Source organism: Nelumbo nucifera, chromosome 1 (genome assembly GCF_055504915.1).
Source record: "Nelumbo nucifera cultivar China Antique chromosome 1, China Antique-T2T, whole genome shotgun sequence".
Classification (NCBI taxonomy): domain Eukaryota; kingdom Viridiplantae; phylum Streptophyta; class Magnoliopsida; order Proteales; family Nelumbonaceae; genus Nelumbo; species Nelumbo nucifera.
Window position 1 is genome coordinate 51,009,303 of NC_142649.1, and position 18,930 is coordinate 51,028,232.

Consider the following 18,930-nt stretch of genomic DNA (forward strand, 5'->3'; position numbering starts at 1 on the left):
TGAAGCATAATGTACAAGGAATCTCGTGTAGACCCACATGACGTCCATACTCGTCGATCATGTGCGTTTTTTTTTTTTCTAATTTCTCATCGTTCCAAAGAAAAAAGAAGAGCTCCCCATATTATTGCATGATTACGTTACCGTTGGATAATCCGGATTTTTTGGACAGATAATCGGATACCGATAAAACCGTGCACCTTAATTACACCGAAACACAAAATCATTCTTTTCCGAAAACCCGGCTGGACCTGATTGTCAATCTGCTAAGCTGAGCCTCCTCGTGGGTGTTGAAAGCGCCAACACTGTACTTGCTTGACCAGTGGGCAAGACCAGACTGGTCCAGCTGACACTTTCAGTTCTTTTGTTTAATCGGGTTATACTGGACCGATCAAATCGAACCGGACCGGTATCTTTGAAGAGTGAAGACCTTCAATCGGGTAGTGTGGGCTTCCCCAGTCCCCACCTTAACGTGGATAGTTCCGAAGACGGTAGACCGTCTGTTGGGTCTACCATTGAGAGTAGTCTATGAGATCTGCTCCTGGTATGAATGGGAAGTAGTGAAGTATTAGCATGTGCAATAGACCTTCTCTGAGTTTTATTGTCAAGAAATACCCAAACTACCCCTCCTCGAAATAAAACCCATAGTCTTTTCGTGGGTGGTTGAACCGGATTTGTTCAGCTAACAGCTGAACACCCGTAAATATTAGTGTTTTTTTTTCGAAATGCCGATGTGGTCGCTTGTGATTGGCGGGTTCAAATATCCCGTGAACCCACAGGTGCACAGAACGTGGACTTTCATAATCCAGGCTTGGGACCCAACTTTACACTATCTCGGCTTGGACTTCCGGCCGGGTCCATTAGAATTTTGACAAAAGCTAGCCCGAGCCCGACCCATCAACAGGTTTCGGACGTTCTAAAAATTCCGTCTCTTTTTCTGTCTGGCTGCTTATTCCCGTTTTGATAAGTATTTCTGTCCGGCTGCTTTGGATGGAGGTGAAGGACGTGGTAATTGCCGAAGGCCACCACCGCTCATTTCTTTCTGTTAGAATTTTAAACATAGCGTTGTAAGAATCGTGGTAGTTATTCTGCAACCTTTGTTACGCTTTGCCCTGTCTTTTAAATTGATTTTGTAACGGTCTAAATCCCTATCAATCGACGTGATCATCTAGTAATTACTATAAAAGAGTTGGTGTTTTCCATTCAGAGAAGAGGTCGATATCATGCTTCTAGAAAAGAGAAAATAGAGAACAAAACCACTCGATTTCCTCAGACTTACCTGCGAATGGCGATCCATGGCTCCAGAGCCAGTTCACTCAGGTGGAGCTTCGCAGCTTGAATTCCTATGTGAGTAATCCTCAAAAACCCTAAAACCCAAGTAGCTTTCTTGTTTGTGGGTTACTTCGATGTTTTGTCTGTTTTCTTGGTCTTGCATTTGAACCTGCAACGTTGGCGACTGGTTTCTGCAGCTCCTCTCAATGAGGAGGGAGCTCGGGCGAGTGACAATTAGACACTTGCCTTCCAGGACGCCGAAGCTGAAAACCGTTGGAGAGTCTTTGACTGAGGAAGAGAGGGCTGCGTGTTTGCTTGAATCGTATCGGGACTTGGACGAGGAGGCAGAGGATTTTTAAGTCTTCCTTCGGGTGAGTACTATTATAGGATCTGCAGCTTGAAAGCGTAACTGTTGAATTTGAATTCATTTTTTTTTATGCAGTTTATGGTTTTGGGTTGAGAAATTGGTACTGGGGTTAAGGATTTTAAGTAGAGTGAGCAAATCATATCGTTACAGGTCTATTTGAAACTGCAATCGCATGTGAATGCTGGAATTGGTAGCGGAGCAAAGAATTCGACTGCATTTCTGAAGGCTGCTACGATGACATTGCTTCACACCATCAGTGGATCTGAGAAAACGTCCTATGTTGCTCTTATAAACAACTACCTAGCAGACGATCAGTTCTTGAAGAGATACCTTCCTATAGATCCTTCCACTAATGATCTCTTTGAGATTGTAAAAGATGGCGTTCTTCTATGGTGATTTCCCTGTTAAGCCCTTTGCTTTAATTTGAATTTGGAGATGGTTTTTCTTTCTTGGTTTTGGGGCTTTGTAATCTGAAGGCATATTCTTTGATGTAGTAAACTTATAAATGTGGCAGTCCCTGGGACCACCGATGAACGGGCAATCAATACAAAGAGGGTGCTGAACCCTTGGGAAAGGAATGAAAATCTTACACTATCCCTCATTTCTGCTAAGGCTATTGGGTGTACAGTAGTCAATATTGGCACGCAGGACTTCATAGAAGGGTAAGTATACATGTTGTTTCAGTTGTTAGTTCTTTTCAGTTTTCAAGAATATTTTGGTCCTGTCACTAGTTTTTTGATAGTTTTCTCAGTATTCTGTTCCATGCCAAAGTACAAAGAAGTAAAACCTATTAACCTAATATTCTATTAGGTTCTTTTCATATGAACCCTGAAGATTATCTAAAAAGTGCATGATAAAGCCTGTAAACTTCAAACAAGATTGGAGTTTGCTATCTTTGTTTATTTCATTATTCTGCCCTTGCTTGTACAATAGTCGATACCATATGCTTGTTAAGTACAATGTTAAGTTACATGTTTGGTGCTGTTGTAGTGCACATCATTCATACCTCTCATTGAGCTATATGACCCAAGTAGAGGGTATCTTGTGAATGATACATGTATAGTTGAAGCTGAGGTTGCAGTCCGTAGGGTTGTGGATTATTGGACATATGATTCAAAAAAGGAAACGGGTTATGTTGGACTTAAGAACCAAGGAGCAACCTGTTACATGAATTCTCTGCTCCAGACTCTGTACCATATTCCTTACTTCAGAAAGGTTAGAAACTTAGTATACATGCAGAAATTCTCTTTATCTAGTTCAGGGTAACTTATCATCTTATGAAGAAGAAAACCTTTTTTTTTTGTCTGGAATTTATATATCAGGCTGTATACCACATGCCAACAACTGAGAATGATATGCCATCGGGAAGCATCCCTCTGGCTCTGCAGAGCTTATTCTACAAGCTCCAGTACAGTGACAACAGTGTTGCAACAAAAGAGCTTACCAAGTCTTTTGGATGGGACACATGATTATTTCATGCAGCATGATGTGCAGGAACTTAATAGGGTTTTGTGTGAAAAGCTTGAAGACAAAATGAAGGTGTTTTTTGGTGAACATAATCTTTTTTTTAGAAAGTTTCATCTCATTGCCAGGACTATTTTGATTTTGATTTTTTGCTTGGGTGTTCAGGGGACTGTTGTAGAGGGTACAATACAGCAATTATTTGAAGGGCACCATATGAACTACATTGAATGCATCAATGTAGATTACAAGTTTACAAGGAAGGAGTCATTTTATGGTATTTTTGTTTTAATTTCAATCTGGCTCTGCAGAGCTTATTCTACAAGCTCCAGTACAGTGACAACAGTGTTGCAACAAAAGAGCTTACCAAGTCTTTTGGATGGGACACATGATTATTTCATGCAGCATGATGTGCAAGAACTTAATAGAGTTTTGTGTGAAAAGCTTGAAGACAAAATGAAGGTGTTTTTTGGTGAACATAATCTTTTTTTTAGAAAGTTTCATCTCATTGCCAGGACTATTTTGATTTTGATTTTTTGCTTGGGTGTTCAGGGGACTGTTGTAGAGGGTACAATACAGCAATTATTTGAAGGGCACCATATGAACTACATTGAATGCATCAATGTAGATTACAAGTCTACAAGGAAGGAGTCATTTTATGGTATTTTTGTTTTAATTTCAATCTGAATTGTAGAATGGATTTTATTGCCCTTGCCAATCTCCTGTGGTGCTGAAGTGCCCATGTATAAATGACAGATCTTCAGCTTGATGTCAAAGGCTGTAAAGATGTTTATGCTTTTTTTGATAAGTATGTAGAAGTTGAACGTCTTGAAGGTGATAACAAGTATCATGCTGAGCAACATGGGCTACAGGTATAAAGGCTGGATAACAATTTATGTGAAAAGCTTATAGAATTTCTGTGTCTAAATACGTGAATAAAAAGTGGCTCAAGGAAATTAGTTGTTTTTTTGATAAATCTTAAGGCAATTAGTTGTTTTTGATTTTTGATGACCTTTTTCCCATCCCCTCCAAAATGCAGCATTTTATTTTTTCCCCAAGCAAATGGTACGTTAAATGCTAACATACCATTGATAGCATATTAATTTATCTTATTCATTTGATGGGTAACTGTTAAATTTTATTAAACATGGAACAAAAAATGTCACATATAATGCATGCCATATATTCCTTAGCTTTAGACCTGTATTTGCCACCTAGTCCTTTCCTTTTCTCATTACATTCAACATTCAGACAATTGACTGCAAAATAGTTGAATCCCATTTGCCCCTTGTTTTGCCATTGCACCAGCTATACAGTTTATTAATAAGCTCTTTCCATTCTCATTAGGTCATGGTATTCCTCCCTTGTGCTTTTGCCTTCTTTGAGTGGATTACTCTGATTTGAAAGATAGAAATAGTTTCAAATGAAATAGTTTTCCTTTGTTGCAGAAATTGAACAAGAGGATAAAGGGAGAACATTGTTATAGTTGTTGTAGTCATCATTATCTAAGCCTTGTTTCAAGTTTCAACCATATGGGGTTGGCTACATGAATCCTGTTTCATTATTCCGTTTTCTTCAGTTTCATACATGTTAAATTATGAGCCCTTAAATCATTTCTTACTAGTTACTACTACAATCCATGTTCTTCTAGCCTTTTCAAATTATGGGCCCTTAAATTGTGAGTCCTTAAAACATTTCTTGGGCATCTATTTTCTTTTCTATTTTTCTTCCATTTGGTAGCTTTTCTTTTGGAATAACAAGTCTTTACACCTGATTTATTTTAGTCTTGTAGTAAGGAAAAATCTATTTGACTTGAGTTTGACCCACTTTTAAATGCTATTTAGTGTTCATTCATGTGAAATTGTAACCTTTTTTATATTTAATGAAAGCCTTATTTTATTCTTCTTATTATTAAAAAATGTTATTAAATGTTCATTTATCAAAAAAATGTTGTTAAATGTTCATTCTTTTTAAAATGTCTTTAGTATTGTCATATTATTAGCTGTTACAGATTTTAAAACTATATCTCTTGTTTCATTCTTCTCCAATGACCATGGTTTAAAATACTGACATGCATGATGCACATTTTTTTTTTCACATAATGTAATTCAAATAGTTGAAACTTTTTTTTTTTCTGTCTGAGTTTTTTAATGATGGACATGTTGGGGGGTGTTTAGTGTTTGAACATAAGGAGACCCCCCCCCCCCCCTCAACGTTGCAATATTTTGAACCTTGCCTCAAACCAAAATCCTCCATGCACATATTGTACCCTACACTTGCTTTCCCCACAAATAAATTTATATATCCTTTATAATGATCTTCTATTCATTTGGAATTTCTTGTATTATGAGTCCCTCCTTGCGTAGAGGGTTTGCTGGTTGTTTGAGCATTTTTATTCTTTTTTTTGGGGGGTGGATAATAGGTTGTGATGGTGGTGGCATGCAATATTATCTAGTTATATTTGTCAATCAAAATAAAAATCTACATTGTATTAAATGAGAAAATACAAATGTCTTAATTTTTGATGCAGTGATTTGTTTGAATAACATGTGATTTATTAAAAATAATAATAAAATTTTTTAGCTTTTAGCCATGTGAACTGATTTAGTTTAATGCTTAATTCTGGTAATTGAACAAAAAATTATGACATTTAGCATCTTTTTATTTATCTTTTCTTTTCATTTGGATTGGATTAAGTATGCTGCTTGAAGATGGTTATTAAAGGGACTACTACTATTTGATTCTTTCAGGATGCTAGAAAGGGGGTATACCAGTGCAGTTCCAGCGTTTGGTGGTTGTCAACCTAATATAACTGTCAACAGGAGGAGGTTGCAAAAGAGTTTGGTATACCAGTGCAGTTCCAGCGTTTTTGGCTTTGGGAAAAGCGTCAAAACCATACTTATCGCCCCAATCGGTCATTGACACATCAAGAAGAAGCACAATCTGTGAGTACTTTCTGCTGTTATCTCTTGTCTATGTATGATATTCTACTCTTATGTTCTATGAGTTATTATGAAGCAGAAACAAATATGACCTATAACTTTGAGGGGGGGGGGGGGGGGTTGAACCAAGTTTAGGCCTGACCCCATGACCTAAACCTTAAATCTAGGCCTAGTACAATCAAAGTCAATGCCCAAGTTTACCAACCCAAGCTTAGTTCAAGCTAATCCTATCACCACTTTCAGCTTATGTGAGCTGGTCTGGTCTAGGCAAATTGGTTGGCCTTGAAAACCTTCCTGGAACTTATGTTTTGCATTTTAACTTTTCATTTAGGTTTTATAGTCTTTTATTTTTAATTTTTGGTATTGGGCTTGGGCTTCTATGAGCTAGGTATGACCTAGGGAAATTGGTGGGCATGGTTTTCAAAACTGGACCGAACTGGACAATCAAACTGCAAAAACTAGGAACTAGTCAGGTGACCAGTTCTGTTTTACCCCAGAACCATTATTTCCCCAAAAAACGTTGATTTGGTCAGCAAACCACTGACCCAAGTGGTCGAACCGTCCAACGGTTTGTCTGTTATTTATTTATTTTTTAATTTTTTATTTTTTGTCAAAACGGGCCATCCATTCAGTTCGAATGGTCGAACCTTGAATTGGCAATCGGACCCCCGATCGGTTCATTGTCCGGTTCAATTTTAAAAACATTGTTGGTGGGGGTTTGAAAGCCTTCTTGGAACTCATGTTTTGCAAAAGCCCAAGCCGAGCTTGCCCAAGTTGCACCCCTACCATCGTTCTAATAATTTTTAGGTTCCATAAGAAGAGGGAAAGACCATATATATGTAGCCACAGGAACCTATTGTCTTCCACCTCTTCAGTGTCATTATTGGACACTCCAGCACACAAGCTCCAGTAGTTTAGTAGCACACCTACACCATTGAGAGGAGACCTTGGATGTGTCTGCTTCCCTGCTCAAGGGAAAGATGAAGAGGAAAAGAACCCCTACTAGATGTTTGACCCTCATCACCGAGGTGTTTCCCCATTTTTTGGACCACCCAACTTACCACCTGCCTGCAATCTAGGGGGTGCAACTTGGACGGGCTTGGGTTAGTAATTTTTTAAATTCTTCAAATCAGGTGTGTGACTTGCAGCCCTATTACAATGTCCCACTTCTTCCACAAAGCAGCCCACTAAACAGCACTTGAAGCATTTTCTTTCCTCCACCACCTTAGAACTAGTGACAATGCACATGGTAACCATGGCCAGATCCTAACTCACTGTTTCAACAAAGGATTATTTAGATGAACCCTGCAACCATTATAGCCTGGCCCACTGTTTTGGTCAACCCTTTGACAACACCGGCTGCCAATTGTAGGCAACCATGGCACAACCATTGAATCCTAAGTCAGGGCTACTGCATCAAATCTGTTTAGATACAAACAAGATACAAGAAGTGAATGCCATGACCTTTGTATCCGTTCAGTGTGAACTGTTGGTTGCTGTTTTTTTCTGAATTAGCCATTATCATCTTGAGGAAGTGGTTGCAAATATTGTAACTCTAAAAGTGATATTTAAAGTTACAATTTTCTTATATTGGTAAATAGCTTTAAAGTATGTATGGAGCACATGTTTTATTGCTCATATAACTTCTATAGCTCTGTATTTTTAATATTGTTGAGCAAAGCAACTACTACAATCACAGGAGACCATGTAAGGAGAAATTTACATTCTTTATGATGACTTTTTTTCCCCTTTTTGTTGGTAAGCCTTAATTAGCTTGTAGTTTTGGTTGGATTACAAGTTTTCAGCCAGCAACATATTTCCATTAATGCCTTTACCAAAACATATTTCTAGCATTGCTTTTGATGAGTAAAACCGTCTGTATTGATGGTATGGTTTTTAATCAATGTTTTAGGTTTTGTTATATATACTTTTAATTTTAATTGGTTTGAACATTGTACATGGAAAGCAGGTGTAGTAGACTATTCTATTATCAATTTCTTTACCTGTTTATTATATCCCCAATTTGATTAATTTTATATATGTCAAAAGTTCTCAAGGATACAATCTTTTAGTATAAGCCTTTGATAATCTTAGATCCAGGTAAGTTTTGCATGCTTGCAGAGGGAGTGTCATTATACATCTATTATTGATTTATATATCTGTTGATTTTTTCTTTAATTGAATGAGTTTTATGTAAATCTCCTTATGACTATTATTTGGAATTTTAGTTTAGATAAGTGTTTTATAGATACTGAGATTACTTTCTGGGGGCGTCATTTAATAGGAAAATAGATACAATTCACAGCTAGGTGATTTTGTCTGTTTTGCAATCATATATATTTTGTTTTGGTCAATAACCGAGATTTCATTAAATGATTAAAAAAGGAGTACATGGAAGGGGAGCTAAAATATCTTAATTCCCCACAAATGTCACCCAAAATACAACAACGGTTACAATGAGATTTCATTAAATGATTAAAAAAGGAGTACATGGAAGGGGAGCTAAAATATCTTTACTCCCCACAACCGTCACCCAAAATACAACAGTTACAATTGAGCCCAAAAAATAGAATTCCTATTCACCCCTTGTCTAGATAATCCATAAAAGAATTAACACTTTTTTTTTATCCACGTGCATTGAACTTCCATGTCCTTGGTCAACCATTTATATTTCCTTTTTTCATTGTTGTAACTCCAGTCTTGAGTTGTCTTAGTAGGAATCTTCTGAACTAAAAAATAATATGAAAGAAAGTAGTTTCTTGAAGAGAGAAGGAGAAGAAGAGAAGAAGAGAAGTTGAAAAGAAAAGAGAGCAATAATCTGGCCGCTCCCTTCACTTGTTATTTATACTAAAATAATATAACAGTACAAGGACAATTATGCCCTTATAGGGCGGCAAAACATAAAACAATATATATAACACTCAAAAACATAATAAAATTTGGACTCACATAACTATTATGGTCTCCACTTCCTATCTAACAACTAACATAAAACATCTACTTAGAAAAACATCATAAAACTAATTAATCTTCAACACTCCCCCTCAAGTTGGGAGTAAATGTCACACATTCCCAGCTGCAACATCATAAAACTAATTAATCTTTGCCACCCCTTTAGTGAGAACATCAGCCAGCTGCAACTCTGAAGAGACATAAGGCAAATAAACTTCTCCGGTTGTTATCATTTCTCTTATAAAGTGTCTATCAACTTCAATGTGTTTTTTCCTATCATGTTGATTTGGATTATGGGCAATATTGATTGCAGCCTGATTGTCATAGTATAACATCATAGGTTCCTTTACCTTCACCCTAATCTCACTCAAAAGAGATCTAGCCCAAATAAGTTCCGATTTATTGTTGCTCTCTAACACTAGGAGCATTGAGGACAATGTTCATCTTAAGTGTGGGGGAGTTAGACTGTGGCTATGCACTTCAATCAGCCCAACACTTATATACATGCATTGACAGGCCAAATAGACTGAAAATCCCCTCGAGATCATTGTTGTTTATTAGGTGAATTCAAAGAGGGAATACAATGAGTTGAGGGAGACCACTGTATGTGTTAGCTTTTATTATTGTGAATGATCCAACTGAGCACAATGCATGAAGTTAAGGGAGCTGAATATGACTTTCATCATGACCAGCCCTAACTACCTTCATGTGTATGATGCACTTGATTGATTTATTAATGATCACTCAAGCTAGTCCATATCTGAATTGCTAATGCATGAGGTTCAACAATTGAAAAAGGCAAAAGAAAAAAAAAAAAGAAAAAGGACAAAGTCCAATCGACTCCGCTGTCATGAACTGAATAGTAAAACTAGCGGTTTATGATATGAGTTTAGTCCCAACTCCGCTATTCCGAGCTGAATAGTAAAACTAGCAAGTTGGAATACGAGTATTGTTATTTGCCTCAAGCCTGTGACCAGTGTGAGATGGAGCATAAAATGCACTCACACCAAAAGAAAAAAAAAAGAGAAAAAGAAAAAGAAAGAAGAAAATACCCCGTGTGAGATGGAGCATAAAATGCACTCACACCAAAAGAAAAAAAAAAGAGAAAAAAAAAAAAGAAGAAAGAAGAAAATACCCCGTGTGAGATGGAGCATAAAATGCACTCACACCAAAAAAAAAGGGGAAAGAAAAGAAAAAAAATTCGGTGACGGCTGAGGTTCAAAGGGACAAAAGTTAGTTGAACATTCAATGAGGTGCAGTGACAGATTTGAGACCTAGCAAAGTGATGGTTAATTTTGGCGGTCAATGAGCTGATTTACATATTGAATGGAAGTGAATGTTGGAACTTGAAGAATCTCATATTCTCCCCTTCCTTGGCTCTTATGTATGCGATAAGAATGGTAGTTCATAGGAATTGATCAGAATACTTATACAAGTTTCCCGACTATTCATAGCATTCTCCTCCTAAAAATTCATCCGATAAATGGTGAGAATAAGGGGGGATGATCAGTTTATGGCTGATGTCTTTGCTTGTAGGTTCATTCGAATGGATTAGATGCAATCTTGATGTTTCTTGATGAGAAATTTCATTGTTAGAACTGCTAGCCGAATTTCTTGATTTTTGTAATGTCTGAATTGCTTGAGAAAGAATTTAGGCAATCTTAATTCTGTTTGGTTGAACTATTCTTGATTCTTGGAAGTTCTAGAGTGCTTGAGAAAGACTCTAGAAATTCGGATCTGCTAATCAAGAACCAAATTGAGTGAAGGTTAGAGATAACTTGCACAATTCGGTTGGTGATCATTTAAGCTGAATGATGCCCTAGAATGTCTAGATCTTAATGCATGCAGAATTTTGAAAGCGAGAATCCTTCAAGATTGCTAGAATGTGGTGCATTTTTGTTACAAGGTGTGGGATATCCTGTACCTGTCCCATCTCAATAATAAAATTTTACTTATTTATTTTACTAAACCAAATTATTCATTTATTTGTTTTAATAAATTAAGTAAATTAGATTTCTATTTATTTAATTTACTAAATTCTTCAAGTAATTAATAATTTATTTAACTAATAAGTTATTTCTCTCTCTCTCTCCGAGCCTAATATTTAGGGCTATCAATAGGTTAGGTCTCAGTTGGGATTAAACTGGTCCACGGGCTGTGCCAGGTTCAAGTCGGTCTTTGCCTTCATATCAGCAAAAAGCTTGGGCTGGCCATCAAGCCTAGACCTTAAGCTTGAGGCCGACCCTCATATAAAGCCCAAAGCATGACTAGGAAATTTTAATTCTTTGTTTCTCTTATTTGATTACCTAATCATTTATATATTTATATTATTAAGTTAAATAATTTTATTTATTTATTCATATTAAAAAAATTTGATAAAAATCCCTCTTCCATAATTGTTGCTAAATATCTAATTATTTGTAATGATGTCATTAATAAACATCTATTATTTTATTAAGTTAAAAAAATATTAATCTAATTTAGGCCAGGTTCAGGCTGGGCTTTGTTAGGGTTGGTATTTTGTCAAAATTTCAATAGGCCCAACCTGAAGCCTAAGCCCGAAACAGTGTAAACTGTTAATTCAGGACAACTCGACTTGCACCCCTAAAATTTCCCCTCCCCCACTCTCCACCCCAATGGGGTGTCCCTCCTTTAACCATCCATATTTATTCCCCCCAGCCCCCCAAATTCCACCTTAGGTTTTGGCCCCCTCATGAAAATTTCCTAGCTCCACCCCTGCAAAAGAACATATTCAAGCCCAAGTACGAGCCCAGCCCAACCATTGGCCCTAAATATTGAGTCCAGCCTGGCCAAGGAGATTATTATTCTTGTTGGTGATGATGGAATCAGGTTACCGGGTAATGCTTTTGATTCTCAATTTTATTTTGATAGGCAAGTACTCTCTTTCTTTGTAATCTGAGTTGGTTCAGATTGATGTGCTTTGCCTAAATTTAATAAATCTTTTATAATACCTTTTTTAGCTTTTTTTTCGTAATTAGACAAAGAATTGTTGTTGGTTGTATTTTGCAATAATTAATAGATGTTTGAGATAGTTTTAGGGACTTGTTAGATGCTTGAATATCATGGTTTTTTTTTCTTTTTTATTTTCCTTTTGAATTTTGGTTCATTCGTGCAATCTCTCTCTTTCTCTCCCTGGGCAGATTTTTAGGGACTTGTTAGATGCTTGAATATTGTGGTTTTTTTCTTTTATTTTCCCTTTGAATTTTGGTTCATTCGTGCAATCTCTCTCTCTTCCTCTCCCTGCGTAGATTTTTAACTTTCTAGCTCCCTTTTGAGTACAAATCAGTATGTCCAATTTTCTCACCGGTGCTTCTTAATTTTCATTGGTCATTTAATTGTTCAGAAGGAAAAGGTTTGCAGTTTGCCAACAATCATGAATTTTTAGCAATAATGGCCCTGTCCAAAACTTTATTCACCTCTCTGACAAATCAATGTTGGACACATTACTCTAACTCCTCAAAAAATTACCAATTGAAACAAAAATCTTTTCTATTGGGTTTTTGGATGAGATTGAATGCAATTAGTTATTAATTGGAGATATGCTCAGCTTGGTTGTTAGCTTGTAAAAGACCAAGAAAATGCAATCTGTCATGAATTTGTGCCCACATGCTGGTTTTGACGAAGTACTAGAATTTTAATCCATACCAACACCAGCAAAGAAACATTTGAAAGTTTACCACATGCTTTGAAATGGATTTATTCTTGTTTAATGTTGTGTGAATATCTTCTTGTCAATATGGGCACTCAATCTGTTGTTGCAAGTGTAAATATCTTCTAATGCTGTTATTATTTGATTACTTTAAATGGATTTATTTCGTTTAAGACTCATCTTTATAATGAATCATCAGGTGTAGTATGCATTGCTTTTCTTGTCAATATGGGTGCCCAATCTCTTGCAAGTGTGAACTTTGATAGCAATTCATATACTTTACCCATATGATTTGCAAGCATCTTTCCAGATTGCAAGAATGTGGTGTATCTTTATTATAAAAATTTGATTCAACAACTTATGGTTGTCTGTACTCACTAGATTCCCGCAATTTTTCCTTGTGGAATTATGGTGGACTAATCCAAAATAGTTAACACGAGATACCCTTTCCCATGGCAATAAAATAGGTGGATCTTTCAATTCTAGCAGTCTCTCCACCTCTTCAGCTCTTCCAACTCCTAGTTGTTTGCGTTCCTTCTGAATTTGGTAGCTCCAACTACATTATTTCCAATCTGTTCATAGCAGTCCTTGATGAAACAATGCTCCTTGGCAGCCTTTACCAAAAATAACTTTTGATCATTGGTCAATCTCATTGTCCAAGGACAATTTAAGGGGAAGGGGTCCATCTCCTTTCCAGTTTGAGAATATGTGGCTTTATCACCCAGGATTCAAAGAAAAAGTTAGGGAGTGCTGGACAAAGAATAACCCAAGGGTTAACTGGGAGGGTATGAAGTTCCATCTGAAGATAAAACAGTTGAGAACAAAAATGATCTTCTGTACTGGTAGATGTTATTTATGGTGAATATATTGATGGATTTTATTTATGAGTGAGACGCATGGGGTTCTCTCCGATTCTTTATACTGCCTTTTGGGGAAAACTTTGCACTTTAAGTCATTGAGACCTGATGCTGGTAAGCTGTTTGGCAAGCTTTTGCGGATATTTAATATTTTTCCTGAATATTCATCATTGCTGAGAGGTTTGAGAGATTAGAAAGGACTCCTATGGAGAGGGAGAGTGCTCCACCTCATGAAAGTGAAATGGAGTTTGTGGGCCTGAAAATCACCATTTAGCATTTGACTATATAGAGCTGAAAGAAAGTAGGAAGGTGTTATGGAGGAAGTTATTATAGATAAATATGGGTTGGTGGTCAATAATGCCTGTAACTTAAGAAATAAATAATAGACACTTCAACACTCCCCTTCGAGTTGGAGCACAAATATCATAGAACTCCAACTTGTTACTATATGTTTTGGTCTATAGCCATCTTTTATTCTTTATATGTCAATTATTGGCTATTTTAACTTTTTCTCTCTATTGTTACTAATTTGCTTTAATACATCTCTATAGCTCCACACTGTTGCTTTCTCATCTTTTAGCCACCCTATCAACACTTGAGAGTTCCCTTCAACGATTACTCTGCTTTCTCATCTTTTGCTTTTTCCCACTTATCCATCTTGTGCTTTTCCTCATCTTTTGCTTTTTCTAACCTGGAATATTCATATGACCTGTAACTTAAGAATATGGGTTGGTGGTCAATAATGCCTGTAACTTAAGAATATTCATATGACCTGTGGTTTCATAGAGTAATTATTTGTATTCCTGAATTACTGGTGTGGTAGAAACTGATGTTGGAAATGGTGGCAGGGCGACTTTTAGATTATTGCCATGTGAGGGAATTCGCCCAAGTCCTTATAAGTAATATAGTGATCAGCCAATTTTCTGAAATCAAAGGTATATTATGTAGTGTCCAACTTTTGGACAACCCGTCTTTTATTGCCAGTAGGAATACATTATATTCTCACAATTAGGGGTGTCACAGATTGTAGTTGGAGCCAAGGATTTGCATGTATGGGAAAGATAAAAGGGTTGTGGATTTGTCTTGGCTGGTTGGGTTTGGTTGTTTCTTGTGGTTGTTTTCTTTGATGTATATGAGGTGCTTTTTTATCTTGTTTGGTTGGAGTTGTGATTCGAAGGTTTATTGTTTTTTCCTTTTCTCTTGGCTTACTTCTAGTCACCTTTCTTGCAATCTTCTTTTTTTCTCTTAATAAATTTTATTCCTAAAAAGAAAGCAGTAGAGATCGAGAGTCAGTTTGTCTCTCTAACTGCTGCATCTTTTATTGATTTACTAATGAAATGACAAATTACACCTTTGCTCTTAACTAAGAAAAGAGATTACCCCTTTTGAAGATAAATAGAAAAGAAATAAATAATAGACACTTCAACACTCCCCTTCAAGTTGGAGAACAAATATCATAGAACTCCAACTTGTTACTATATGTTTTGGTCTATTATTGGCTATTTTAACTTTTTTCTCTTTATTGTTACTAATTTGCTTTAATACATCTCTATAGCTTCACATTGCTGCTTTCTCATCTTTTAGCCACCCTATCAACACTTGTGAGTTCCCTTCAACGATTACTCGTCTTTCTCATCTTTTGCTTTTTCCCACTTATCCATCTTGTGCTTTTTCTCATCTTTTGCTTTTTCTAACCTTGAACCACCTCCCATGCCTGGAGGTCCTGGGTTGCCTGAGCTACTTCCATCAAAATTTAATATTATGTAATAGCCAATCTCTTTGTCCAAGGACAATTTAAGGGGAAGGGGTCCATCTCCTTTCCAGTTTGAGAATATGTGGCTTTATCACCCAGGATTCAAAGAAAAAGTTAGGGAGTGTTGGACAAAGAATAACCCAAGGGTTAACTGGGAGGGTATGAAGTTCCATCTGAAGATAAAACAGTTGAGAACAAAAATGATCTTCTGTACTGGTAGATGTTATTTATGGTGAATATATTGATGGCTTTTATTTATGAGTGAGACGCATGGGGTTCTCTCCGATTCTTTATACTGCCTTTTGGGGAAAACCTTGCACTTTAAGTCATTGAGACCTGATGCTGGTAAGCTGTTTTTTGGCAAGCTTTTGCAGATATTTAATATTTTTCCTGAATATTCATCATTGCTGAGAGGTTTGAGAGATTAGAAAGGACTCCTGTGGAGAGGGAGAGTGCTCCACCTCATGAAAGTGAAATGGAGTTTGTGGGCCTGAAAGTGGTCAATAATGCCTGTAACTTAAGAATATTCATATGACCTGTGGTTTCATAGAGTAACACTTTGTGTTCGAGAGAGAGATATGAGAAGAACTAGGGCCGAAAGCAGTAGAGATCGAGAGTCGGTTTGTCTCTCTAACTGCTGCCTCTTTTATTGATTTACTAATGAAATGACAAATTACACCTTTGCTCTTAACTAAGAAAAGAGATAAATTATATTACATAATATAAGTAAATTACCAACTATACCCCCGTTGAAGATAAATAGAAAAGAAATAAATAATAGACACTTCAACACTCCCCTTCAAGTTGGAGCACAAATATCATAGAACTCCAACTTGTTACTATATGTTTTGGTCTATAGACATCTTTTCTTCTTTATATGTCAATTATTGGCTATTTTAACTTTTTTCTCTTTATTGTTACTAATTTGCTTTAATACATCTCTATAGCTCCACACTGTTGTTTCTCATCTTTTAGCCACCCTATCAACACTTGAGAGTTCCCTTCAACGATTACTCTGCATTCTCATCTTTTGCTTTTTCCCACTTATCCATCTTGTGCTTTTTCTCATCTTTTGCTTTTTCTAACCTGGAACCACCTCCCATGCCTAGAGGTCCTCGGTTGCCTGAGCTACTTCCATCAAAATTTAATATTATGTAATAGTCTTCAGGTGGATCCTAATCTTTTTGTGATTTACTCTTCCGTAAAATGGATAAAGCCACCTCCCTCCAATTCCTTATCATCATGGGAATATGACAAGAAAATATCCAAGTATTTTTACCCAGTGAATCACCCTTCCTATGATGCCTTCAAAGACATCATAACTGAAATTTTATTTACGGATTAGTTCTTGTGTCGGATAGGCTATACATGTCTTGTCCCAATAATAACTGAAATTTTATTTACTTATTTTACTAAATTAAATTAATCATTTTTTGTTTTAATAGATTAAATAAATTATTCTCCATAATTTTTTTTATTTAATTCAATCTGTGACCAATATTTACGGTTGTCAATGGTGCGGGTTTGGATTTGGATAGCTTGGACCAGTCTTGCACCAATCACAAGTGAATATTTATTTATTTTTTTCTAAAGTTAATTATTGCATTTATCTATTTTACAAAATTAAGTAAATTATTATCCATAGATTTCTATTTACTTAATTTACTAAATTCTTAATTAATGAATTATTTTCCTAACAAATTATTTCTCTCTTCTCTCCCCCCCCCCCCCCAACCTGAGCCCAATATTTAGGGTTATCAATAGGATAGGTATCGATTAGTTGGGCCACGTTTAGTTTGGGCTTTGCCTTAATGTCAACATAACTTATTGAAGCCCAAGTCTAAGCCTAGGCCAACCATCAAGCTGAGATTTTGAGCGTGCTTGATCATATAAAGCTCGAATTGCGATAAGGAAAGTTTTATTCTTTGTTTATCTCATTTCCTATAAATCTCTCTTCCATATTTGTTGCTAACTTGTAACTATTTACAATGATGCCATTAATGAAGAGCTAACTATTCTCTCTTATTTTCTTGCCTATTTATTTATATACTTATTTTGAAAAGTAAAAAGATTTTGTTGATTGAATTTACTAGTTTATTTAATTATTTCCCTCTCTTTATTACCACTTTGTGTCCAACATTTAAAGGTTGTCAATGGGTGGGGTTTGTTCTACGTAACTTGGATATTATATTTATTTTATTAAATTAAATTATTCATTTATATATTTTACAAAATTATGTAAATTATTATCCATAGATTTCAATTTATTTAATTTACTAATTTATTCCATTAATTAATAATTTATGAACAGGTTAGGGTCTGAGTTGGGATTAAACCTATTCACAGGTAGTGGCATGTTCGGGAAGGGCTTTGTCTTTATATCAATAGAATATATTGAAGCCCAACTTCAAGCCCAACCCAACCATCAGGTCTATCTCTTGAGTCGAGCCCAGCGAGGAAATTGATATTCTTTAGTACTCTCTCATTTCCTCACCAGTTAATTTATATATTTAATTTATTAAGTTAAAAATTTTATTTATTTAATTTTCTAAATGATTTAATTTTATCAACAAATTATTTCACTATATCTCTCCCTCCCCAAGTCTAATATTTTGGGTAATCAATGGGTCGGGCTAGGTTTTAGATCGATTGGATATTTATTTATTATTTTACTAAATGACTTGAGTCATTATATATATAGATTTTATTATTTAGTTTAATAAATCAATTAATAATTTATTTTTCTCTCTCTTGATCGTTATTGTTTTGGTTATCAACGAGTTAGGTCTAGCGTGGAAGCATGTATCTGTCCCGTCCCAATAATTAATGAAATTTTATTTATTTATTTATTTTACTAAACCAAATTATTCATTTATATATTTTAATACATTAGATGCACTATTATGTACAAACTTTTATTTATTCGATTCAACCCGACACCAATAATAAATGAATATTTAGTTATTTTACTAAATTCAATTATTGATTTGTTAATTTTACAAAATTAAGTAAGGTATCCATATATTTATATTTATTGAACTTAGCAAATTATTCATGTAATTAATAATTTATTTAACTATGAAGTTATTTCAATCTCTCCTTGAGCCAAATATTTAGGGCTCTGAATAGGTTAGGTCTCATTTGGGATTAAATTATTAATTGGTCGGGCTAGGGTTGGATTGAGATTTGTGTTTATATCAATATAACATATTTATACCCAAGTCTGAGTCCAGATCGAACTTCGGGCCTAGATCTTGAGCATGAGCCCGACGTTCATATATAGCCCAAAGCACGGTGAAGAATTCTTTGTTTCTCTCTCATTTTGCCACCTATTTATTTATATTATTATTCTATTAAGTTAAAAAAAAAATTATTTACTTTATAAACAAATTCTCTCTCTCTCTCTCTCTCTCGCGCACGCTCGCTCGCTCTCTTTCTTTGCGAGTTACATATTTAGGGTTGTCAATGGATTGGGGTTAGATCTACATAGATTGGATATTTATTTATTTTACCAAAAGTTAGTAAATTATTATCCATAGATTTTATTTATTTACTTAACTAAAATTTTAAACTAATTAATGATTTAATTTATTAACAAAGTATTTCTCTTTATCTCTCCCTTTTTTAAGACTATCAGTGGATTAGTTCTTATATTGGAT

At 35.5% G+C, this 18,930-nt stretch overlaps 1 protein-coding gene across 4 annotated transcripts; it reads left to right on the forward strand.

The window, feature by feature from the left end:
* Positions 1-885: 885 nt before the first annotated feature.
* On the forward strand, positions 886-7,770 carry LOC148803247 (uncharacterized). 4 transcript variants are annotated; one of them, XM_088892369.1, is made up of 10 exons: positions 886-1,005; positions 1,205-1,344; positions 1,467-1,640; positions 1,787-2,028; positions 2,131-2,851; positions 2,959-3,175; positions 3,266-3,559; positions 3,650-3,758; positions 3,854-3,969; positions 5,848-7,770. In XM_088892369.1, the coding sequence occupies exons 6-10, from the start codon at positions 2,987-2,989 to the stop codon at positions 5,902-5,904; spliced, it is 765 nt and encodes a 254-aa protein (XP_088748495.1). In that variant the 5' UTR covers positions 886-1,005; positions 1,205-1,344; positions 1,467-1,640; positions 1,787-2,028; positions 2,131-2,851; positions 2,959-2,986; the 3' UTR covers positions 5,905-7,770. The 4 variants fall into 4 exon arrangements, with proteins under 4 accessions (XP_088748495.1, XP_088748473.1, XP_088748451.1 ...); XM_088892347.1 differs by having other exon boundaries at positions 920-1,076; XM_088892304.1 differs by having other exon boundaries at positions 928-1,344; positions 2,131-2,298; positions 2,627-2,851.
* The last annotated feature ends 11,160 nt before the right edge of the window (positions 7,771-18,930 follow it).